The sequence below is a fragment of the Dermochelys coriacea genome, chromosome 23 (assembly GCF_009764565.3).
Source record: "Dermochelys coriacea isolate rDerCor1 chromosome 23, rDerCor1.pri.v4, whole genome shotgun sequence".
Classification (NCBI taxonomy): Eukaryota; Metazoa; Chordata; order Testudines; family Dermochelyidae; genus Dermochelys; species Dermochelys coriacea.
The window spans coordinates 13,855,390-13,879,126 of NC_050090.1; the positions used below are offsets into that span (position 1 = coordinate 13,855,390).

General features: G+C 60.3%; 5 protein-coding genes across 5 annotated transcripts in view; 1 reads left to right on the plus strand and 4 right to left on the minus strand.

Annotated features, from left to right (window-relative positions):
- Positions 1–23,737, minus strand: part of LOC119847133 (immunoglobulin superfamily member 1-like) — a 660,993-nt gene that overhangs the window by 593,374 nt on the left and 43,882 nt on the right. The gene's annotated exons all lie outside the window — the stretch shown is intronic.
- LOC119847459 (leukocyte immunoglobulin-like receptor subfamily A member 6) overlaps positions 1–23,737 on the minus strand; it is a 652,437-nt gene that overhangs the window by 593,374 nt on the left and 35,326 nt on the right. The gene's annotated exons all lie outside the window — the stretch shown is intronic.
- Positions 1–23,737, minus strand: part of LOC119846912 (immunoglobulin superfamily member 1-like) — a 615,137-nt gene that overhangs the window by 564,437 nt on the left and 26,963 nt on the right. The gene's annotated exons all lie outside the window — the stretch shown is intronic.
- LOC119847279 (neuronal pentraxin-1-like) lies at positions 246–9,258 on the plus strand. Its single transcript, XM_038381918.2, has 5 exons — positions 246–1,217; positions 6,940–7,132; positions 7,666–7,913; positions 8,085–8,264; positions 8,375–9,258. Exons 1-5 carry the CDS (start codon positions 666–668, stop codon positions 8,582–8,584), a joined length of 1,383 nt encoding a protein of 460 aa, XP_038237846.1. The 5' UTR covers positions 246–665; the 3' UTR covers positions 8,585–9,258.
- CYTH2 (cytohesin 2) lies at positions 10,056–19,778 on the minus strand. Its single transcript, XM_038381598.2, has 12 exons — positions 19,618–19,778; positions 18,041–18,188; positions 17,768–17,834; positions 17,408–17,526; positions 17,004–17,084; positions 16,658–16,770; positions 16,180–16,328; positions 15,843–15,954; positions 13,573–13,649; positions 13,126–13,197; positions 12,044–12,198; positions 10,056–11,722 (listed from the first exon to the last, which is right to left on the minus strand). The coding sequence occupies exons 1-12, from the start codon at positions 19,634–19,636 to the stop codon at positions 11,635–11,637; spliced, it is 1,200 nt and encodes a 399-aa protein (XP_038237526.1). The 5' UTR covers positions 19,637–19,778; the 3' UTR covers positions 10,056–11,634.

The window sequence follows — 23,737 nt, forward strand, 5'->3', positions numbered from 1 at the left end:
CCAACCCTTTAGCTCTCACGTTGCAGGGGGGAAGGGCCCAGGCCATCAGCTGCCAGGAAACAGGGTGTTGGCTATTCTGTGTCTAGACCCCTGCCCACACCTGCCCTCTAGGGCTCTGCAACAATCATACACCCTTATCCCACCACCTAGAGACTTAAGAACTGCATAGGGGAAACTGAGGCACCCCCACAATATTCAGAGGAAACATTAAGAACAGTCCTGCTTCGTCACAGGCGCACACCCCTCCTCCCCCGATGCCCGTGCAAGGCCCCCAGTGTCGCGGCGTGTCGCTTCTCCTCCCTAAATCCCTCCCAGTTCCTTAGCATCCTTTGAGCTGCCAAAAGCCGCTGACCCCTGCCAGCTTGGCTGTAGGACGCCTGGGTCCCGTTGCCAGAGGCGGAGGGGTGGGGGGAGCTTTGCCACGACTCCTTAAGCCCATTAACCTGCCTGTCTAATTCCCCTGTCTCCGGGGAGACGGGCACTCTCTACCCATCACCAGGGGATTTGGGAAATCAAGGCGGACGGGACGGGATGGGGCAGGGGGGCGGGGAGAAAAAGAAAAGTCCCAGCTGCTCGCTGAGCCAAGCGGCCGCGGGTACAGATCGTCTGGGCGCCTCTGTGGGAGGAAGGCTGGGGTGGTGGTGAGGGGTCCGGTGGATGCCGGGATGTGGCTGGCGTGCGCTCTCCTCTGGGCCCTCTGCTGGGTGCCTGGCAGCAGGGGGGAGTATGCCCTGCCCAAGTTCGTCTGCAGCCCCATGCCCCTGGAGCTGGATACGGGCTGCCAGCAGGCCCCGCAGCCGCGGGCCGGGGGGCACTGGGCGGGCACGCTGGAGGAGGCCAAAGAGACCATCCTGCACCTGCGGGAGACGGTGGTGCACCAGAAGGAGACCATCCTGGACCAGCGGGAGGCAGTGCGGGAGCTGACGGCCAAGCTGAGCCGGTGCGAGGGCCGGGCGGGCGGGGAGCCCGGGCCGGGCGGGCACGAGGACAACCTGAGCCACGGGCACCGGGAGGGGGCCGGCCACGAGAACGAGTACCCCCACTTCGGGCACCGCGAGTACTCCGGGTCCCCAGGCGGCGCCGGGAACGAGGCCGCCTTCCACAAGGCCAGCGCCGCCCCCAACACCATGGAGGACCCCCCCCGGGAGGTGCCCGCCGGCGCCCCCCAGCTGGAGCGCATGCTGGAGTCGCTCAAGGAGAGGCTGGAGCACCTCCAGGTAAGGGGGGGATTGGCCCCCCCAGCCAACAACCCCCCCCACTAACCGCCACCACTCCAACCCTCCCATCAACCCCCCTCCTCACTGACCCCCAGGCCCCCTCCATCGAGCCCCCTCCTCACTGACCCCCAGCCCTCCTGACCACTCCCACTGACCTGTCCTCCTCACCGACCCCCCAGCTCCCCCCACACCCCAACCATTGACCCCCTTCCCATGGACCCATCCCACCCCTTTGCCTCCCCCTCTTATCTTCCCCAGCAACCCCAGGCCCTGCCTATTAATCTCTCCCCCTTGCCCACTGACCCCCATCATCTGCCCCCCACCAGTGCCCCCCCTCCACACCCTGGACTCATTCTAGGAGGGGCTGAAGCATCAGCAGATACTGTGGGGCCCCATTCACCCCCCATGCCCTAGCCACCCCCTCTCTAAATGCTGTAGAGGCTCAAGGAGCAGCTCCCTCCCCCCACCCCACCCTATCAGTCCCCAACTGTCATCCCCATAACCTCCCTTCTCACCCTGCGGCAGGATCTCCCCCCATCCCCCTATGCTAGGGTAGGGTCAGCCCCCTACCCCATCCCTCTGCATCCTTCGCCATTGCTTGCCGCCTAACACCACCAGCCCCTCCCCCTTTACCTCAGTTTACAACCCCCAACCCTTCCTCCATCATCTTAACCTCTTTTATCCCTCCCCCAATTAGGAACCTCATGGCCTGCTCCCCCCACTCCCCTGTGACCACTAGCCTCCCCTCCCAGAGCCGGGGATAGAACCCAGGAGTCCAGGCTCTCAGCCCCCTGCCTCCGGCTTTAACTAATTAAGTAGAAACAGACCCCAAATCCCAGCCCGGAGGAATTACCTGATTGATCCTATTTCAAGACCATCTGCCAAGACCCCAGTTAAGACCCCTTTGCCCTTGAATTACTGGGACCGTTCTGGAAGCCTAACATATTCCATAGGGTCCTGGGATGCAGCCAGCCAGTCCCTGCCCTGGGGCCGGATGGGAGCCGGCGCCCCCTAGGGGGGACAGGCCCCGAGCCCCATTCCCTGCCCCTCTGAGCCATCCAGTCCCCAGCCCTAGGGCCAGATGGGAGCTAGCGCCCCCTACAGGGGAAAAGCCCCATGTCCCATTCCCCACCCCCTAGAGCCAGCACACCCGCCCTGGAGCAGATCAGAACTGGTGCTCTCTGGAAGGCAAAGGCCCCATGCCTCATTCCTCAAGGCGCAAGAGACGGGAGTGGGGTCTAGTGGTTAGGGCCATAGATCCAAGGCCAGCAGGGACCGTTGTGGTCAGGTCGTCTGAGCTCCTGCACAACACAGGCCCGAGGCCGGCCCCCAGCTGTTCCCAGGGCCGAGCATTCAGAGAAACAGCCCAACGTTGCCGGTGAGGGAGAATCCACCGCGCGCCCGGCCCGTCGTTCCGCTGGTTAATTCCTCTCCCCGTGAGAAATGTGCACATTATTTCCAGCGGGAATGTGTCTCACTTCCAGCCCTGGGATCGGGCTCGACCTTCCTCTGCTACAGTGGAGAGTCCATTACTGAATATTTGTGCCCCACGTAGAGGAAGGGCAGCTTGGAGTCAGGACTCCTGGGTTCTCTTTCCAGCTCTGAGAGGGGAGTGGGATCTAGTGGCTAGAGCAGGGAGCTTGGAGTCAGGACTCCTGGGGTCTCTTCTTGGCTCTGGGAGGGGAGTGGGGTCTAGTGGTTAGAGAAGGGAGCTGGGAGCCAGGACTCCTGGGTTCTCTCCCTGACCGTGGGAGGGGAGTTGGGTCTAATAGAGGATCAGCACCATACAAAGGCTGCTCAGTGGGCATCAGTGGGTTTGTGGCACAGCTGCTAATTGGCGCCAGCGGCTCCGTGGGAGGAGGGGGATGGATTAGCAGAAGCAGCTCAGGTCCCGGACGGAGCATTCAGCTAAATATAAACCCCTTGGCTTCTTCCTTCCTGTTTGTCCCTTCTTAGCGCGTCTGGGAAACGTAAACAGCCTGGCTCGTGGGGGGAAGGGGTCAGATTCCCCCCCACACACTCAGGACAGGGGTGTTGGGGAAGGAGATCAGGGCCTCAGCAGGGCGCTGGGCCTAAATACCAGGCCAGATGGGCCCGGTGGTCTCCCTTAATGTTGCATCCGGCTGGGTTAGATCTTGGCTTGACGGCTCCGGCCGGCCTGCCTGCCCCCAAAGCGTGATGGGATGGGAGTGGGACCTAGCGGAGGAGCTTCTCCCAAAATCAGGATTCTGTGGGAAAAAATGACTCAATGGCTGTGAGGGGAGAAAAAGCCTTGAGTTGCCTGTATAGCAAAGCTCGGTGCCTGGGTAACAACCAAGAGGCTTTGGCTTTGCTCGCATGTGAACCTAAGGGTGATCTAGCTGATATCACTGAAACCTGGTGGGTGAAAGGGAAATCCACACCACAAATGGCACGCCCTGTTTCTGCCTCACGGACAGCGCAGAAGGAAATGATCTACGCTTTGGGATCAATGGCCTAACAGATAAAGAACAACAAGGGTTATTAGTTGGAGTCTGCTACAGGCCCTTCAAATCACACTAGGGACCAGAGTGAACAACAGCTTATGCCCCCTATAACATATAGGAACAAAAGCTGCATGATCACTGGGGCTTCAATTTGGGTAACGTATGCTGGAGGCCATGTGCTGCCAACACGAAATCATTCTGGGAATTTCTCAACATCTTAGTTGACAATTTCCTATCTCAAATGCTGTAGCCACCGACATGGGGGAATTCTGGATAAAATCTCAACCTAACAAAGAATGAGGAACTGATCACGGAGCTAGACATTAACAATGGCTCTGGTACAAGGGACCCAGGCTTTATGGTATTCATAATGTGCAAACAGAGTAAAGTCCAGAGTCCAAAGCTGAAAACGATTATAAGCCAAATGAGCTGGAAGGAAGAATTTAATCAGAAAAATGTGAATGATCATTGGAAATTGCCTAAGAACACTAAACCAGAAGCCCAAAACCACAGCTGAGGAAGAAGGCTGTGCTGGTTAACAACACAGCCTTAGAGCGGAAGTGAAGGCAGATAGCGAGATAGATAGGTATAACAACTAGAAGATAGGGGAAGCTCATAGTAATGAGTATAAATCAGAAGCAAAGGGGAAGTTGATAATAATGAATATAAATCAGAAACTATGAATTGTAGAAAATTGATAAGAGAAGCAAAGGGACAGAAGTAGCTGTCTATGTCCAGCAGAGTTAGGTACAAAAAGAAGGAGGGGTTTTTTAAGTATATTAAAAATAAAAAGAATCCTGACAATGGAATTGGTCCATTTCTAGATGGAAATGGTAGAATTATGAACAATAAAGCAGAAAGGGTAGAATTGTTCAACAAATATTTCTGTTCTGCATTTGGGGAAAAATAGATGATGGCCTATCATATGATACCATACTTTCCATTCCACTAGTATCTCAGGAGGATGATAAACAGCAGCAACTACAGTTAGACTTTTAAAATCAGCAGGTCCAGATAACTTGCAACCAAGAGTTTTAAAAGAGCTGGCTGAGGCACTCACTAGACCATTAATGTTGATTTCCAATAAATCTTGGAGCACTGGGGAAGTTGCATAAAACTGGAAGAAACGTAATGTGCCACTATTTAAAAGCATAAAGCATATGACCCCAGGCAGTTCCAGGCCTGTCAGTATAACATCAATCCCTAGCAAGTTAATGGAGTCAAGTATCAGTGGGGTAGCAGTGCTAGTCTGGATCTGTAAAAGCAGCAAAGAGTCCTGTGGAATCTTATAGTCTAACAGACATATGGCAGCATAAGCTTTTGTGGGTGAATACCCACTTCGTCAGATGCATGTAGTGGAAATTTCCAGCAGCAGCTATAAATATGCAAGCAAGAATCAGGCTAGGGATAACGAGGTTAGTTCAATCAGGGAGGATGAGGCCCTCTTCTAGCAGCTGAGGTGTGAACACCAAGGGAGGAGAAACTGCTTTTGTAGTTGGCGAGCCAGTCACAGTCTTTGTTTAATCCTGAGCTAATGGTGTCAAGTTAATGGAGTGACTGATACAGGACTCAATAAAGAATTGAAGGAGGGCAATGTACTTAAAGCCAATAAGCATGGGTTTATGGGAAATAGATCCTGTCAAACTGACTTGATCTCGCTTCTGGCTGAGACGACAAGTTTGGGTGCTAACGATAACCGAGTTGCTGTAATATACTGCCACCGCTGGGCGGCATTTCACGTGGTAGCACACGGCATTTTGATTAAAAACACAAGACCGCTATAAACCAGCACGGCCCACACAGAAGTGGACTAAAAACCGGCCAACACTAGGTCTCAAAATGTAACTGCAAACAGGGCATCGCCATCGAGCGGGCATGTTTCTACAGGGGTCCCGCAGGGATTGGCCCTGGTCCTGAGGCGATTTAACGTTTTCGACCTGGAAGAAAATGTGAAACCGTCACTAGTGATGTTTAAAGAGGACGCGACAGTCGAGGATGGGGGTTAACATCGTACAGGCCAGGGCACAGCTACAGAGCGGGCTGGATCACTTGGTAAACTGGCCACAAGCAATGTGGGTTTTCACGCGGCCCAATGTCCCTATATCCATCTAGGAACAAGTGCTGGCCGGACTCCCAGGATGGGGCAGGGGGCTCTCTCCTGGGAAGCAGGAACTCTGGAAAAGATTTGGGGGTGGGTCATAGTGGCCAGTCAGTTGAACCTGAGCTACCCTGTGTGATGCGAAGGTCAAAAGGGCTAATGGGAACCTAGGAAGCATCCCCAGAGGAATCTCGAGTAGGAGCAGAGAGGTGATTTGGCCCTGGGGCGATGCTGTGGGGCTCCTGCGTCTGGTTCTGGTGCCCCCCATCCAAGGAGGGTGTTGCTCGATTGGCAAGGGGGCAGAGAAGAGCCACGAGAGTGATTAAAGGATTAAAAAACCCGCCTTAGAGCGAGAGATGCCAGGAGCTCCAGCTATTTAGCTCGACAACAAGAAGGGGAAGGCGGGACTTGATCCCCGTATGGAGGGGGAGCAAATATTTAATAATGGGCTCTTCCGTCTAGCTGAGGACCTGATCTGATGGCTGGAGGTTGAAGCAAGACCCAGTTGGACTGGAAATAAGGTGACAGTGAGTGCCATCAACCACTGGCACCATTTACCCAGGAGCGTGGTGGTTTCTCCATCACTGACACTTTTTCAGTCGAGCGGGGCAATTTCTCTGAAAGTTCTTCCCTAGGAATGATTGCAGGGCAGGTCTCTGGCCTGTGTAATACAGGTCAGACTAGGTGAGCACACTGGCCCTTCCTGGCCTTGGGATTTATGACTATGATCCAGAGAGTGGCAGGAACAGGGGGTGGGATGCCGGGCTAGATGGGCCTATTGGTCTAATCTAGGGTAGCAGGGACGGGGCAGGATACCAGGTAGAGGGGTCCATGGGGCTGATCCAAGGTAACAGGGACAGGGTGGGATACCAGGGTAGATGGGCCCATGGGGCTGATCCAGGCTAGCAGGGACAGGGTGGGATACCAGGGTAGATGGGCCCATGGGGCTGATCCAGGGTAGCAGGGACAGAGCGGGATACCAGGGTAGATGGGCCCATGGGGCTGATCCAGGATAGCAGGGACAGGGCGAGATACCAGGGTAGATGGGCCCATGGGGCTAATCCAGGGTAGCATGGACGGGGCGGGATACCAGGCTCGATGGGCACCGAGAGGTTGATGGTCTTGCTCACAGTCCCCTCCTCCAACCCCCACCCCCCAGCACAGCCGCAACAGTTCCCTGTTCTCCATCTCCCTGCGTGATGCCCTGCAGAAGAAAATCAGCATCTTGGAGCATCAGATCCAAGAGAAATTCAACGCCACCAACCACCATGACCACAGCCATGAGGTGCCGCACCATGGCCATGAGGAGCTGCACTGGCACAAGAACGGGGTCCACAGGCCTCATGAGAAGGGTGAGGGGCAGGGTTGCAGGGGCATCAACGGATGGATAGCTGGTGGTGGTGGGCATCGAAGGATCCAGACTACAGCTTTGGATGGATGAACAGGATTCTCTGCAGGGATGGACGGGGACGGGGGATAACAGAATAGACAGATGGGTGGAATTGTAGCTACAAAGCAAGGTAGTTGCATGGATGGACTTATGGATGGCTGAATTGATAATTGAATGAATGGATGGAATCACTGATGGCTGAAGCTATGGATGGAGCATTGAATGGGTGGATGAACTGGTACCTGGATGGATGGAGGAAATGAGGGGTGGATCGATGGATGGAGCACTGAATGGGTGGATGAACTGGTACCTGGATGGATGGATGGATGGATGGATGAAATGAGGGCTGGCTAGTTGAAGGAACAGCTGGATGGAATGATGATTTGATGGATGTAGCAGTGCATGGGGAGATGGCTGACTGGCTATTGGCCAGAGTCCCCTCTCCCCCGGGGCTGGTTGTGTCTGGCCGCCGCGGCACTGACCTTGTCCCTCTAGGGCACAAGGCAGAGAAGCTGGACGAGGTTTTCCGTGTGGGCTTCCCCCTCCGCACTAACTACATGTATGTCAAGGTGAAGCAGACGCTGCATCACGAGATCTTCGCCTTCACTGTCTGCCTCTGGCTCAAGTCCAGCTCGGTGCCTGGTGTTGGCACCCCCTTCTCCTACTCCGTGCCTGGCCAGGCCAACGAGCTGGTGCTCATTGAGTGGGGCAACAACCCCATGGAGCTGCTCATCAATGACAAGGTGTGGGGCTGGGGACTGCCATGGTCAGCAGAGGATGCGATGTTGCAGGGGGTTCAGCAGGGGGTGCTGGGCTGCGGGGAACAAAGGTGGGGGGGCTCCCATCATGGGTGGGGTCGGTGGGGGAGAGGCGAGCACTGCCCTTAACCCTTTGCCCCCCATGTCCCCTCCCAGGCTGCCACCTTGCCCCTGGCCATCCACGACGCCAAGTGGCACCACATCTGTGTGACCTGGTCGACGCGGGATGGTGTCTGGGAGAGCTACCAGGACGGGGTGCGGCGAGGCAGCGGGGAGAACCTGGCCCCCTGGCACCCCATCAAGCCAGGGGGCATCTTCATCCTGGGGCAGGAGCAGGTAAGAGACCCCCCCACCTCAGGGTGAGAGCATCCGCTCCAAGGTTACCCCCCTTGCTGGGTGGCTTGTGCCCTCCCTGGTCTACCCCTGGCCTCTCTGCTCCCCCCCAGGACACGCTGGGTGGCCGGTTCGATGCCACGCAGGCCTTCATCGGGGAGCTGGCCGACTTCCACGTGTGGAGCCACGTCCTGGCGCCGGGTGAGGTCTACAAGCTGGCCACGTGCACTGGCCATGCCCACGGGGACCTCGTGGCCTGGGCCGAGGGCACCATGGAGCTGCACGGGGGGGTGGCCAAGCTGCCCTTCAATGCCTGCCACTGAGCCCCATCCCACAGGGGGCTGGAGGCCCGGATGCCTGGGTTCTCTGCGGCTCAGGGAGAGGAGTGGGGGCTAGTGATTAAAGCGGCGGAAGGGTTGGGGGGCTGGAAGCCAGAGCTCCTGGGTTCTATCCTTGCCTCTGGGAGAGAGGGGAGTGGGGTCTAGTTAGTGTTTGTTTGCATGTGTGGCTGGAAGTCAGGCCGCCTGGGTCCTTTCTCCAAGTCTGGGAGGGGAGTGGGGTCTAGTGGTTAGAGCAGGGGGGCTGGGAGACCCCCCCTTCCTCTCCTGTTGTATACAGCTGTGGCTGTTGGCCTGGGGCTGGCTGTACATATGCGGTGTCCGGTGTTGCGTAGCTCGGCGCTGTTTTACGTAGGATTCGATGCTATTTTCTTCCTCAGAAAGGACAGAATAAACCTGCCAAGGAAGCAGCCGCCACCCCAGCGCTGCCTGTGAGTCAGTGCTTTGTCTGAGCGCGCCAAATACCCAACACGCCCCACCCCAGAGGTGGCCACATCCCACCAGCAGGCAAAGGGTCCCACCGGGTTTCCCTAATTTTCTACCTCAATATGCAGAATGAATGAGAAAACTCACGTGGCAAGAGTGGGACTGAAGGGTTCGGAGCATGGTGGGAGGCTCAGGCCTGGGGCAGAGGGTTGGAGTGTGTGAGGGTGCAGGCTCTGGGGTGGGGCCAGGGATGAAGGGGTTGGGGTGCAGGAGGGGGCTCAGGGCTGGGTTGGTGCAGGCTCCAGGAGGGAGTTTAGGTGCAGGAGGGGGCTCCAGGCTGGGGCAGGGGGTTGGGTGGGGTGTGAAGGCTCCAGTTGGGGGTGCAGGATCTGCGGTGGGGCCAGAGATGAGGGGTTTGGGGTGCAGGAAGGGGCTCAGGGCTGGGGGCATGTGAGGACTCCAGGCTGGGGTAGGGGTTGTGTGGGCTCCAGCTGGGAGTGCAGGCTCTGGGGTGGGGCCAGGGATGAGGGATTTGGGGTGCAGGCTGCCCAGGGGAAAGAGGACTCCCCCCAGCCCTGTCTCGCCACAACAGCTGGGGACTGGGGGAAAGGCCCTTGAGAGCCTGCTGCCCACGCAGCTTATAGGGAACGTAGGTCCCTGGCTAAAGTACCCCAGCACCTGGCCCCTGCCACTGGCTGGAGGCGGGGGGGGGGACGGACAGACATCAGCCAAGCTCATGGTGCCACGGGGTGCTCATATCCTGCACCAGAAGCCACCTGCATTATCCAACCCCCCAGCTCAGTGTAATAGAACCCAGGAGTCCTGGCTCCCAGCCACCCCCCTGCTCTAGCCCCTAGGCCCCACTGCCCTCCCAGAGCCAGGATAGAGCCCAGGAGTCCTGGCTCCCCACCCCAAACAGGGTTTAAGGTGCTGCTGGTGCCAGGCCAGTTCGGTGCCCCTTCCCCTTGCTGTCCTGGGTGTTTGATGCCCTGAGTAGATACTCCCCCTCCGGCACCCAGCACCCCCTGGCTGTACTCAAGACTGTAGTGTTTTTATTCCGTTGAAAGTTGCATCCATTAAATCCTTAAATAACAATTAGAAAAACCTGAACCCGCCCTGGAATCCCGTGGCAGGCCCGGGACTGGCGCCCGCCCCTCTCTGTCCACACCAGCGCCTGGTGTGGGGTGAAATCCCCCTGCGCCAGGAGAAGGCAGCAAGTCCGGGGGGTCCCAGGCGTGGGAGGAGATGGGTCCCGCCGGCTTGGTCCTGTTGCCACGCGGGTGCCTCTGGGAGCTGACGATCCGGGGGTTCCTCCCAGGATGCCCTGCGGGAGCAGATCCGGAAAGGTGGGGAGGGGGCACAGAGATTGGTCCCGGTGCGGGGGCCCCACATCTGCTCCCGGCGGGGTCAGGCCAGGCTTTCCGACGGCGCCTTGCACTCGTGGCAGGAGAGTAATCAGAAGGACGGGATTCCACAGCAGGCGAAAGCAAAGGGCTTTCAACTTCGGCAGGGGGAGGCGCTCCCCAGACCCCCCCCCAGTCTGTAGTGTATGTTCCTGGAGCCCAGAAGGGGTGCATGGAAATAGGGGGGCTCCAGATGGACCCCAAGCTCTAGGGCCAATAGTGTGTACATGGGGGGGGGCTACCCCCTGTGGGAAGATTTAAAGATGAGCTGGTGAGGGGCAGGCCATGGGGTGGGCTAAAACCCTCCCTGCACTGGCTGCCCCAAGAAGGGAAGAACTCCAGTTCCCTCTGCTGGCTGCCAGGGGGTGCTGCAGAGGGCCCGTTGGCATTGCCAGTGGGGGGGGGAGGAATGCCAACTGGGAATGCCCCCTCACCCCATGCCGGGCATTGCTGGAATGCGCGGGGGGAAGACCCCGAAGACAGCAGCGCAGCTGCACCAGTGCACCATGGGACTTCGCTAGCCCCTGATGCTGAGCCCCATGGTGGGAGCATAGCATTGTGGGGAAATTCCCAGCCCAGCTGGAAGGGAAGGGGCGACTTTCTCAGGGGTTGCTAGGCAAGAGCTTATTGCATCTCGGGGCTAATTAGTGTAGACAGGAGCTTGGCGTCAGCCAGTGAAAATCCAGAGACCCGTAAAGCAAAGTGCTGAGGATACAGAGTCAGGGCCAATCTGGAGTCACTCCTGTTTGCAGTGGGGGCAGGGCCAGATTCCAGAATCACTCCTAATTGCAATGGGGGCAGGGTTGGATTCTGATATCGGCTCCCTTGGGGCGGATCTGGAGTCACTCCTGATCAGAACCTGCTGTGAGGTCCTGAGCCCAGGGCATGGCAGAGACCCCCGGCCCAGGCTGTAGCTCCCACGGGCGGGGAAGGGGTTGCTGGCCCATGGTACCCAGTGGCTCCTGGAGAGGGGCTGTATCCCAAAGTAGGGTCCCTGGAGGGAGGGTTGGGGGGGGGGGAAGGAAGACAGATCCGGCTGGCGGTGCACACAGATGCTGGGGGAAGGGAAGTCAGCGCTGCTCTGTCCGTCCGTCTGTCCGTGGCTAGGCCCCCCCTGGCCCAAGGGGGTGTCAGTTTTAGCGGTGCCCAGGGAGGTGGGTTGGGGGGGCGGGGGGCAAGGAAAGGCAGCCTGCTGTCCAGCCTGGCTCACGCCTGCTCCTGTTTCTTCTTGACTGAGATGCGCTTCTTGCGGGCGGCCAGCATCTCGTAGAAGGGGTCCACGCTGACGGCAGCCCTGCGGGGAGCAGGGGGTTAGTGGGGGGCAGGGGATCTCAGTGCAGCCAGGTGTCTGCGAGGGGGAGGCTGAGATAGACCCCTGAGCTTGGGGGAATCACACCATGGGGGCTGTATGGCCCCTCCACCGTTGCTGGGAACGCGCCGCGCCCCCCCCCCCCCGCCAAATGGGATGGATCAGACCTCGCCCGCCTTCCCCCCTACCCCATCACGAGCTGGAACCATCCACCCACAATACCCTGGGAGGGGGCTGGGAACCAGGACTCCTGGGTTCTATCCCCGGCTCGGGGAGGGGGAGGGGGCAGGCGGGGGTGCTCCTCACTTGATGGATTTGATCCACTCGTCCTTCTCCTCCTGCGTGGGGGCCGAGATGCGATAGACCAGGTGGTTCCCTTCCACCACCCGCCCGTCGGCCTCCGTCTTGCAGGCCTTGATCAGCTGGCCCTTGTTGTTGGGAATGTACAGCTCAAAGCAGTTCTGGGGGGGACGGGGGAAAGACAGAATCAGCTACGGGCTCAGACTGCGTCGATCCCTCCCAGGAACATTATTCCCCCCCCCCAACACACCCAGGGATGGGCTCAGGCCGCATCGGTCACACCCAGAGATGATTCCCCCCCAACCCGCAGCGATGGGCTCAGGCTCTCGGCAAACTCAGGCAACGTCAAGTCATGTGTGCTCGAAATGAAAGATCTGCGTTGAGAGCACAATGCGGTGGAGCCTGATCTACAAGGGTGGAAAGCTGCAGGAATGGATGGAGGAAAGAAGGGGGATGCGGATAGATGCGGGGGGTATGTGCATGGATGGAGGGAGGGGGGAAGGTGCGTGGATGGATGGGGGGTTGTGGATGGAGGGAGGGAGAAGATGCGTGGATGGATGGATGGGGTGGGTGCGCGGATGGATGGGGGAGGAGGGAGGGATGGGGAAGATGCATAGATGGAGGGAGGGAGGGAGAGGGAAGATGCATAGATGGAGGGATGAATGGATGGAGGGGGCAGGTGCATGGATGGATGGGGGAGGATGCGTAGATAGATGGAGAGAGGCAGGGAGGGAGGGAGAAGATGCGTGGATGGATGGAGGGGGCGGGCGCGTGGATGGATGGGGGTGTGTGGATAGATGGGGGGAGGAGGGAGGGATGGGGAAGATGCGTAGATAGATGGAGGGGGCGGGCGCACAGATGGATGGGGGGTGTGGATAGATGGGGGGAGGAGGGAGGGATGGGGAAGATGCGCGGATGGATGGATGCATGCATGGAGGGGGTGGGTGCGCGAATGGATAGACAGGAGGAGGAGGAGGAGGGCGGCCAAGAAGGAGAGGATAAGGACAGGCTGACGAAGGACAGACAAGATGAACATCAGGGGCGAGAAGGCCCTGAGGGGTAGGGGGAGCAGGGGGCGCTGCCCTCACCGGCTTGCGGGGGTCCTCCACCTCCCGGATGCTCAGGTTCTCCAGTGGGATGATCCCCCGCGGCTCCTTGTCCTGAGTGGGGAACAAAGCCAGAGTCAGGGGAGATGAGGTGCAGCCTGCGGGACTCCCTGCCACTGGTTATGGACCTAAGTGGGGACAGCCAGGGAGCCCCGGGCCCAGAAGGGTGAGCGGCAGAAGCCCCTGGGTTCCTGCAGGGACAATCTGTGGGGCCCGGCCTAGCCCAACCCCATAGTGATTGAGGGCAGGGGGCTCACGCAACGGGCAGGCGATTCCATCACTGACCACTCGGGGGAGCGCTTGGGTCTTCCTCTGAAGCAGGTGGCGCTGGGCATGGTCAGAAACCAGGTACCAAGCTCGAGGGGCCTTGGGGGCAGATCTCAGCCTGCAAGGGCCCATGGGGCTGCTGCGGGGGGCTGGGGGGCTCACCGTGGTATACTCGAAGTAATACAGGCAGTTGTCAGTCAGAATGAACCAGCGTCTTTTCCATGTTTTCACGCGCCCGCCTGCAGGGGAAGCAGAGATTGCGGGCTCAGTGATGGGGGCTGCTGGGGGGGCAGCTATTGATCCTGTTGGGCCGGTCCACCCAGGGGCAGCATGAGAAGAGGACCAGGCCTGCCCCAGGGCATGCTGGGATAGATACAGCACCCTCGCCTGGGCACATGGGGGTGGGGGACAATTTCAGGCACAAGACCCCACGCAGCTGCCTCTTGACTCCAAGCAGGCGACCTGCGGGGCGGAGGGAAGCCTGAGAAACTGTTGTCACTGGCAGAACTCTCCTCCCAGAGCTGGGGAGAGAACCCAGGAGTCCTGGCTCCCAGCTCCCCCGCCCCCACTCTAACCACCAGGTCCCATTTTGGGGGACCCCATGTGGCACGACTGTCCCTGAGACAATCCTGATCCGGGACCTTTGCAACCTGTGCAGAGATTCCAGGGGGCTTCCGGCAACCCTCCCTTCCCTCAAGGGGCCAGACCCCCCCCGCACCCAGTTCCAACACTCCGGGGTGGGGGGGGTCAGGCATCGGAGCGAATCTCTGCTGCGGTGATGTGGCTCTAACGGGGCGAGGCGCTATTTGGGGTCGGGATCCCCACCACCCATTCCAGCACCGGCTTCCACCTCCGTTACCTACCTCCTGGGGAGGAACGGTGAGACCCGAGCGCAAGTGGCATCAGCGGCGTGGGGGTGGGGGAGGGGCCGTGGGGGGTCGGAGTGGGGAGGGAGGGGAGGAAAACGGGGGAGGGAGAGAAAGAAAGAGGGGAGCGGGGACAAGAGAAGAGAGAAGAGAGAGAAAGAGGAAAAATCAGTTATATCAACGTGAGGAGGAAAAACACGGTCAAATCACACCCCTGCCCGCAGGGATCAGCGCGGGAGGGGTGGAATCTCGGGGAGGGGGAGGGAATGTCCTTTTTGCTGGCCGGGGGGGCCACAGGGGTTTGATACATAAAGCGAGGGCGTGGGGGGGGGCTCTGTCCAGCTTTTCCCTGCAAGCGACGGCACCCATCGTCCCGGATGGCTATTCCCTGCCCCGGGGGCTGGGGATAAGATTAAATAGGACCCAGGAGTCCTGGCACCCGGCACTCACCTCTAACTCTCAGCTTTAAACCACTAGCCCCCCACTATCTTCCCAGAGATGGGAGGGAACCCAGGCGTCCTGGCTCCCAGCCCCCTGCTCTAACCACTAGCCCCCACTCCCCTCCCAGAGAGATGATGGAACCCAGGCGTCCTGATTCCCAGCCCCCTTCCTGGCTCTTGGGAGCTGATCCCTGCTCACCCCCCTCCCAATAGCTCTCTGCTGCCCCCTAGAGGCAGCAATGGGATCAGGCCTCAACCAAGGTCCACCCAGGTCTGTACCCACCTCCCTTCCCTATCACCCCCCACAGATCCCTCCGCCTACCCCCCCACCGCAGCGACCCTCCCAGCCTCCAGAATACCCCCCACCCAGCTTTCGCCACCTCCCCCTTACCCACCTGTGACCCCAATCCCTCCAAATCCAGCCTGTGCCTCTAACTGAGCTGCCATGGGGTCCGTGCGACCCCCATCCTGACCCCTCATGGCCCCGCTAGTCTGGGGGCACTTGCCTTGAACCTGGGGGTGCTGTGAACTGGGATCCCAACGCCTTTGGGGTGGGGGGCTCACATTGGGGGGAGGGGCTCGCCCATAGCTGTGTAGCACCCCCCCGGAACACTCAACCCTGGACGGGGGAATTGAGGGGAGGGGCGGTGCCCTCAAAGGCCCGTGGGGAAGGAAGCTGAGTCGGACTCAGGTGTCCTGAGGGAGGCCCAGCAGGCAGGGCAGGGACAGACGGACACAGACAGGGGCCAACTGAAGACTGGAGGGGTGGGGGGAGGGGACCCAGGAGCCCTAGCTGAAGCCGGGGTGGGGGGCTGACCCAGGAACCCTAGCCAGGGGAGATGTGGGGGCGGACCTAGGAGCCCTAGCTGAGGCTGGGAGGGGGCATGTGGTCCCAGGAGCCCTAGCTGAGGTTGGGGTCTGCGGCGGGGATGGACCCAGGAGCCCTAGCCGAGGCCGGGGTGGGGGGACGGGTATTATTCCTGGAGCTGCGGAAGGAAGGTCGGGGCTTTGAGGACACAGTGGGAGGTCGGTGGGACACAGAGAGAGGAGAGCGCAGAGGCATGCAGAGATCGCGGGGGTGGGGAATCGGGGGATGTAGGGGTTCGGGGGGGGTCCCCGCTCTCACCCAGCTTCAGCAGCCAGCCCTCCCGGTCTGGGTTGAAGAACGTGTGGGTCAGGTCGTTCCCATCGTCCTCCGGGATCTTGAATGGCTCGTTCCGGATGCTGTCGTATAGGTTCTGGGGGCAAGGGGACGGAGTCAAAAGAGGCCATGCCCCACTCAAGGGGTGCTGTCAGAATAAGGCCATGCCCCCAGCGACAAGTCAGAGCCCATACCCCTTTTCCTGAGAGGGTGGAGTCAGACAAGCCACACCCCGTCCTCAACAGCAGGCCAGACCCATGGGCCCATCTACCCTAGTATCCCACCTCCCGGATCGGACCCCCGCCTGGTATCCCGCCCTCACCCGCAGCAGCTCCTCGGGCAGGTCGCCCCCGTCGTTGATGCCCCGGTTCATGGTGATGAATCTCTCCACTGTGGGTTTGTCCCGCACATTGGGGTTGTGGAGGCTGGTGTTCAGCATGATGACAGCGAAGGAGAGCACGTAGCAGGTGTCTGGGGGAGGAAGGGGGGACGGTAGGAGGAACGTACTCACAAGACCCCACCCCCGTCCCAGAGCAGGGAGAGAACCCAGGCATCCTGGCTCCCAGCCCTCCCCTGGCTCTAACCACTAGCCCCCACTCCCCTTCCCTGGGCTGGAGAGAGAAGCCGGGAGTCCTGGCTGTGAGCCCCCCCCATCCCCAACCACTACACCCCACTCCCCTCCCCGGCCTGAGGAGAGAACCCAGGCGTCCTGGCTATGAGCCTCCCCCTGTTCTAGCCATTACGCCCCACTCCCCTCCCCGGGCCGGGGAGACAACCCAGGCATGCTGGCCCCACGGTACCTGTGGACTGGAAGACGCCGGGGTTGCAGAGACAGTAACGCTGGGCGAAGGCCTCCATCATGCGGTCGATCTTCTGGGCCTCCCCGGGCAGGCGGAAGCTCCAAAGAAACTGCCTGGGATGGGGTGGGGGGGGCATGTAAGTAGGGGACCCGCACCAGCCTCCCCATCCCTGGGGTGAAGGGGAGGGTGATCTGCCCCCCGAGCCCCCTCCCCCAGATCGCCCTCAAACCTTCCCACCCTCCTCCAGCCCCCCGATCCCTCTCTGCCCCCAAACCTTCCCACCCTCCCCCTCCACATCCACATCCCTGTCCCCCAGCCCCCTGAAATCTCCCCCTCCCCAGCTCACCGCAGCGCCTGCACCAGATTGAGGTCAGTGAACTCGTGCAGGTCGACGAAGGCGTGCAGCACCGCGATGTTAAAGTCCTCCCTGCGGGGGCGGGCCCGGGGTCAGAGGTGAAATACCCTCCGCCACCCCGGTCTGTCCCCCTCCCCATGAGACAGAACTCCCAGAGCTCCCCTCCCTGGCAAAGCCCAATGGCTGAGCCCCTACCCACAGGCCCCTCCCTCCCCCGGCTAGTCCCCAACGGCCCCACCCCCTCCCCTCTCCCACAGCTAGTCCCCAATAGCTCCCCCTCCTCCCCTCTCCCCCCGGCTAGTCCCCAATGGCCCCAGCCCCTCCCCTCTCCCTCAACTAGTCCACGATGGCCCCTCCCCTCTCCCAGCTAGCCCCCGATGACCCCGCCCCCTCACCTCTCCCCCAGGTAGTCCCCGATGGCCGTCTTGTTGAGCCCCTCCCCCTTGTAGAGGAACCGGGCGATCTCCTCCGGCATGTTGTGCAGCAGCTCGTTCTCCACCAGGAACTGGATGCCCTGTGCCGAGGACCAAGCGGAGTCAGGTGCCCAACCGCACCCCTTGGCTCCCAGCCCCCCGCCTCAGGTGTCACTTCCCCTTCCACCAGGGAAACTGACGCACACGGAGGGAAAGGGACGAGACATAGAACTCGGGAGTCCTGGCTCCCAGCCCCTGCTGCTTTGTCCATTGGCCCCCACTCCCCTCCCAGAGCTGGGATAGAACCCAGGTGTCCTGGCTCCAAGCCCCCTCCCCTCTTACCTTTTTAGGATCCATGTTGAATTTCTTGCGGCCCATCCCTATCTTCCGGTTCCTCTGAAGGGTTTTGCTGTGGGTTGGATGGAGAAAAGCCACAGGATTCAGCCTTTGAAATAGCCCAGCAGCGTACAAGTCCATGGCAGGGCAGGGGCTTAGTATACGGGGGCCCAACGCTGAGATGTGACCCCTCTGGGGTGGGACATGGGGGCTGGGTATACGGGGGAACCCCTCACCCGGCGCTGGGACGCAGTCCCTCAAGATCAGAACATTCATTACCTGCCCTCATTCGCCTCCAGACCTTCCACCTCATTCATGGCCTCGCTCAGCTCATCCCGCAGCCGCTGGATTTCCACCAGCAGCTCTTGTTTCCGCCGCCGGATGTTCTCCAGCTCCAGCCGCTCCTCGGGGGTCAGGTCCGGGGGCACTGGGATGGAAACCAGGGGTTAGTCTGAGGCAGGAACCCCCTGCTCTAGGAGCGAGGGAGGAAGTGGGACGCACGTGAGTGTTTCTTGACTTTCATGTGACACCTGCAGGGTGAGTTGGGCAGAGAGGCTGTTTATACAGGGATCCCCTGCCCAGTGCAGAGACGCAGCTGCCATAGGGGCCAGATAGGGGGCACGGGCAGGGTGCCCTGCACTGCAGCTATTTCCTGCCCTCGCAGGGCCCATAGGGAGCAGTATTATCACCAACGTGGTTAGACCAGCGCAAAATCTGTGCACGTTCCAGGCCTTAGCTGTGGCATGAGGCTGGGAGCTCAGGTTTAGTTGCCTTCCGATGCGACGTCCCAGGGCCTTCCAGGATACCGGCCCCGTTCTATTGTTTATTTGCAGTGCCAAGACCACTGCAAGCCCCAGCCCCGGGCCCCATGGCGCCGGGGACTGTCCACGGGTATGTATTATTTGGATCCTGTTGGTCCCTGGGAGCTCCAGCCCCGGATCAGGCCCCACGGCACCAGGTGCTGTGCATGGGTATGTATTATTTGGATCCTGTCGGTCCCTGGGAGCTCCAGCTCCGGATCAGGCCCCACGGCGCCAGGGGCTGTACGTGGGTATGTATTAGTTGGATCCTGTCAGCCAGGGGCTGTACAAACACAGAACAAAGCCCCCTGCCCCAAGGAGCTTCCAATTCATAAATGCTGCTGACAATCCGGGGGGGGCGGGCGAAGGACAATGCCGGGCGGGGGGGCAGAGGAGATGCAGGGAGTCAATGGAGGGGGTGGGTGGGGAGCAAGTGGTAATGGTTCAGTCCGACACCAGCTTCCCCATAGGGGAATAAATGGTTCAGCCCAACCCTTTCCTCCCCCCCAGTAAGGGAGCCCACTCTCCATTATGAGCATTGGTACAACCCAGCACTTCCATAAGCAAGAGAATGGTATAGCCCAAACACCCCAATAAAGGAGGGAATGGTTCAGCCCAACCCCCCTCTTCATTCTCAGGAATGGCACAGCCCAACCCTCTCCTCATTCCCCCTCTGGGAGGGAATGGTTGAGCCCAACCCCCTCCTCAATCCCTCCCACCCCCAATAAGGGAGCTCACTCTCCATTATGGGAAGCAATGGTACAGCTCACGCCCCATAAGAAAAAGAACGGCACAGTCCCACCCTACACTATAAGGGGGCAATCTACTCATTCGGGGTGGGAATGGTTCAGACCACCCTTCCCCCCCATTAAGGGGAGGAATGGTACAGCCCTGCCACCTCCCAGCAACAGAATGGTGCAGCCCAAACACCCCTATAAAGGCGGGAATGGTTCGGTTCAGCCCAACCCAGCCCCGCCCCCGACAGCCAGCAGAGAATGGGCGGGGCCCTGCAATAGTACGGCCCGCCCCGAGAGTGGTACAGTCCCAGGCCCCTACCATAGACTCCGTCCTCCATGGCGCCCGCACCGGCCGCCGGGGCTGCTCCGGCCCCTCGGCTCGTCCCTTCTGTCCTGCCGCGGCGGCGGCTGCTGCTTCCTCCTCCCGCAGCCGTCCGGCCCGGCACTGAGGAGAACGTCCCGCCTCCTTCCCCAGAACCGACCAATGGGAGAGCGGAATGCTAAGAAACCCGACCCCTTCCCTCTGGGGACAACCAATGGGAGGAGGCGACTCCCGTCAGCTTGTAAGAATGATAGTTAGAACAACCAATGGACTCCAGAGGTTTGCTTAAACTCCACCCCACTTCTGAGATTGAGTTCTAGATCGACCAATGAGACCCCGCAACGAGTTCAACAGCCTGCCCTACTAGTTATTGACATTCAGACCGACCAATCAATGCCTAAGATCCTAACAGGTACGCCCTTTGGTTAGATCGACAGCTCAAGCAGCCAATGGGAGCCCGAATAATCATAACCCACTCACTTTAGCCGTCAATCATTATAAATGACAGACGAGCCAGCCAACAGGAGACCAAAACAGCCGTTCACGGGCCTTCGCCCCTAAAGGTGTCCAGACGGTGGACTTGAAAGAGAACTGTCTGTTACTAAGGGCCTAGTGGGGCCTTGGCCGTTGCTAAGGACCTATCTTTATGAATAATTAATCAGTGTATCGTGAATATTAATGAGTCCCTCATTAATATTCAGCGTACAGGTGGCACGGGCCCTGCCCCCCGACCATACCGGGACCCCGTCACCAGGGCAACCGGGTGCCCCCCTGCGCCCCCCCCGGCTTACAGGGACAAAGACAGACACCCCCAGTGACAGCCCCATAGCTGCCCCCTCTGCCCCATAGACACCCCCGGTGACACCCCCATAGCCACCCCCTTCTCCGTCCTCCACCCCATGGACACCCCCATGGACACCCCTTCCTCTGCCCCATAGACACACCCCCAATGACACCCCCTCCCTGCTCTGCCCCATAGCCACTCCCTCCACCCCCTAGCCACCCCCATATACACCCCCTCCCTCCTCCACCCCATAACCACCCCCTCTTCCCTCCTCCATCCCCTCTGCCCCATAGACACCCACATGGACACCCCCTCCCACCTCCGCCCCCTCTGCCCCATAGCTGCCCCCTAGACACCTCCCTAGACGGCCCCATAGCCACCCCCTCCCTCCTCCACCCCCTCTGCCCCATAGACATCCCTCAATGACACCCCCATAGACATCCCCCACCTCCGCCCCTAGACACCCCCATAGACAGTGCCATAGCCAGCCCCTCCTCTGTCCTCCACCCCATAGACACCCCGATGGACACCCCTTCCTCTGCCCCATAGACACACCCCCAATGACACCCCCTCCCTGCTCTGCCCCATAGCCACTCCCTCCACCCCCAGCCACCCCCATATACACCCCCTCCCTCCTCCACCCTCTCTGTCCCATAGAAACCCCCATAGCTACAGTCTCCCTCCTCCACCCCATAACCACCCCCTCTTCCCTTCTCCATCCCCTCTGCCCCATAGACACCCACATGGACACCCCCTCCCACCTCTGCCCCATAGCTGCCCCCTAGACACCCCCCTAGACAGCCCCATAGCCACCCCCTCCCCCTCTGCCCCATAGCCACCCCCTCCCTCCTCCACCCCCTCTGCCCCATAGACATCCCTCAATGACACCCCCATAGACATCCCCCACCTCCACCCCTAGACACCCCCATAGACAGTACCATAGCCACCCCCTCCTCCATCCTCCACCCCATGGACACCCCCATGGACACACCTTCCTCTGTCCCATAGACACATCCCCAATGACACTCCCTCCCTCCTCTGCCCCATAGCCACTCCCTCCACCCTTTAGCCACCCCCATATACACCTCCTCCACCCTCTCTGTCCCATAGAAACCCCCATAGCCACAGTCTCCCTTCTTCACCCCATAACCACCTCCTCTTCCCTCCTCCATCCCCTCTGCCCCATAGACACCCACATGGACAGCCCCATAGACAGCCCTGCCATGTGCCCGTGAGGCCACCAGGGGGCGATCTGAGCTCACTTGCGGGGGTCTCTGCAGGATCCAAGGGGACCAGCTGGGAACCTAGCTTAGGGACCCAGGGGCCCCGTCTACCCCCTGGGCTGGGAAAATGGGGGTGAACCCCTCCACAGCTGCAGCCGCCCATCCCCGGGCTATTCTGAGAAATGGTTATTTTGTGGGGGGAGGCAGAGCTCCCAGGGGTCTGAAATGACTCGGGGCGGGGGGGGCAAGGAGGACCACTGGGCAGGGAAGGGCTGGCCTAGAAGGGGCTGTGGATCGGGAGTGAGGGGCACCTCCAGGGCTGGGGGGTGGGACTAGCGGGGGGCTGCAGGTTGAGAGTGAGGGGCACCAGCAGAGCTGTGGGGTGAGGCAAGGGGGGGGCTGTGGGTGGGAGTGAGGGGCACCGGCAGAGCTGGAGGGGGGCCTAGCGGGGGGCTGTGGGTCAAGAGAGAGGGGCACCGGCAGAGCTGGAGAGGGAGCAAGTGGGGGTCTGTGGGTTGAGAGTGAGGGACACCGGCAGAGCTGGAGGAGGGGCCTAGCGGGGGGCTGTGGGTGGGAATAAGGGGCACCGGCAGAGCTGGGGGCACCTAGCGGGGGGCTGTGGGTCGGGAGTGAAGGGCACTGGCAGGGACAGCTGGCAGCATCTGGCTGGCAGCCTGTGACCCCATCGCCCTGCCAAGCCCCGTGTCCCTGATGACGAGGGAAGGACCAGGCTGGATGCCCAAGGATGGAATTAGCAGCTGGGGCTGGGGGTGGGGGCTGGGGGAACAGCTGTCCGTGTCCCCCCCACACACACTAATCCCCATCTCTGATCTCCTGCCCTCTGGCTCAGGAACGGGGGAGGGCTGGATTTGGACTGGGCCCCCTTCCCCGGGGTCACCCCTTGTTGCGGGATGGGCCCAATCAGACAGCGCCGCCCCTCCCCCCATCCCAGCCCACCCCCATCCCATGACCCAAGATTAGGGGCACTTGAGGGGTTATTTTGGGCCTGTCCTTATCGCCCGGACAAGGTGTGAGAGACGCCCGCGGCAGCGCCTGGCAGGGGCTGGAGTGGGTGCTGAGCACCGAGGTCCCCCACACCCTGCCCCATGGACAGCCTGGGCTGTGGGAGGGGGATTGGCCCGGGCTGGGGGGACGGCGGGGGGTGGAAGGAGCTGGGCTGGGCGGTGTTAGTAGGGCACCCTCTCCCTGGCTCGGGGGCCGGGATTAGTGATTGAAACTCTGTCAGCTTTAGCTGAGCTCCCAGCCCTCCTCCAGCTTCCCTCAAACCCTCCATCAGCCCTCCCTGCATCCCTCCATCATCCCTCCTTCCCTCTCTCCCTCCCTCCATCGTCCCTGCATCCCTCCCTCCATTTCTCTATCAAACCTGTCTCCATCCATCATCCCTCCATCATCCCTGCATCCCTCTGTCATCCCTCCCTCTATCATCCCTCTGTCCATCATCCCTCTATCATTCCTCCCTCCCTCCCTCTATCATCCCTCTCCATCATCCCTCTATCATTCCTCCCTCTATCATCCCTCCATCCATCCCTCTATCATTCCTCCCTCTATCATCCCTCCATCCTCCCTCTATCATCCATCCATCCGTCTGTCATCCCTTCTCCATCCCTCAACTCTCCCCAAACTTTCCATCACCCGCCCCCCCGGAATCTCTATTTCTAGTAAATGGGTTCTGCTGCTGGTTATTTTGGGCATCTGAGCCCGAGCCAGGAACCACCTGAACAGCCCCCTCCCGCCCACTGCAGAGCTGGGGAGAGGGTGATCCCTGGGGTGGGGCTTCCAGGGGGGCAGCATTTGCTGATAGGGTGGGGAGGACCCTGTGGGGGCAGCGTTGGGTGACGGGAATGCCAGGGGGACAGCGTTGGATGACAGGGTTTGGGGAGTCCCTGGGGGTAGCATTGACTGATGGGGTGGGGGAGTCCCCGGGGGGCAGCATTAGCAGATGGGGTGGGGAGGGTCCTGGGGGGTGCAGTGACACCCACCAAACCCCATTCACCACCCAATAATCAGACAGAGCCAGTTTCCCTCTCCAAATCCTCTTTATTTCTGTGTCACCAGTCGTCGCTTTGGGGCCATTTTGGGGGACAGACAG

Coding starts and splice junctions, on each gene's coding strand:
- CYTH2 (XM_038381598.2), bottom strand. Junction 17,085..17,407: donor GGGGACTACCTGGGGGAGAG/GTGAGGGGGCGG, acceptor CCGCCCCCGCAG/GGAGGACTTTAACATCGCGG. Junction 16,329..16,657: donor CGGCGTCTTCCAGTCCACAG/GTACCGTGGGGC, acceptor TTCCTCCCCCAG/ACACCTGCTACGTGCTCTCC.
- LOC119847279 (XM_038381918.2), top strand. CDS start 666: ATGTGGCTGGCGTGCGCTCTCCTCTGGGCCCTCTGCTGGGTGCCTGGC. Junction 7,914..8,084: donor AGCTGCTCATCAATGACAAG/GTGTGGGGCTGG, acceptor GTCCCCTCCCAG/GCTGCCACCTTGCCCCTGGC. Junction 8,265..8,374: donor TCATCCTGGGGCAGGAGCAG/GTAAGAGACCCC, acceptor GCTCCCCCCCAG/GACACGCTGGGTGGCCGGTT.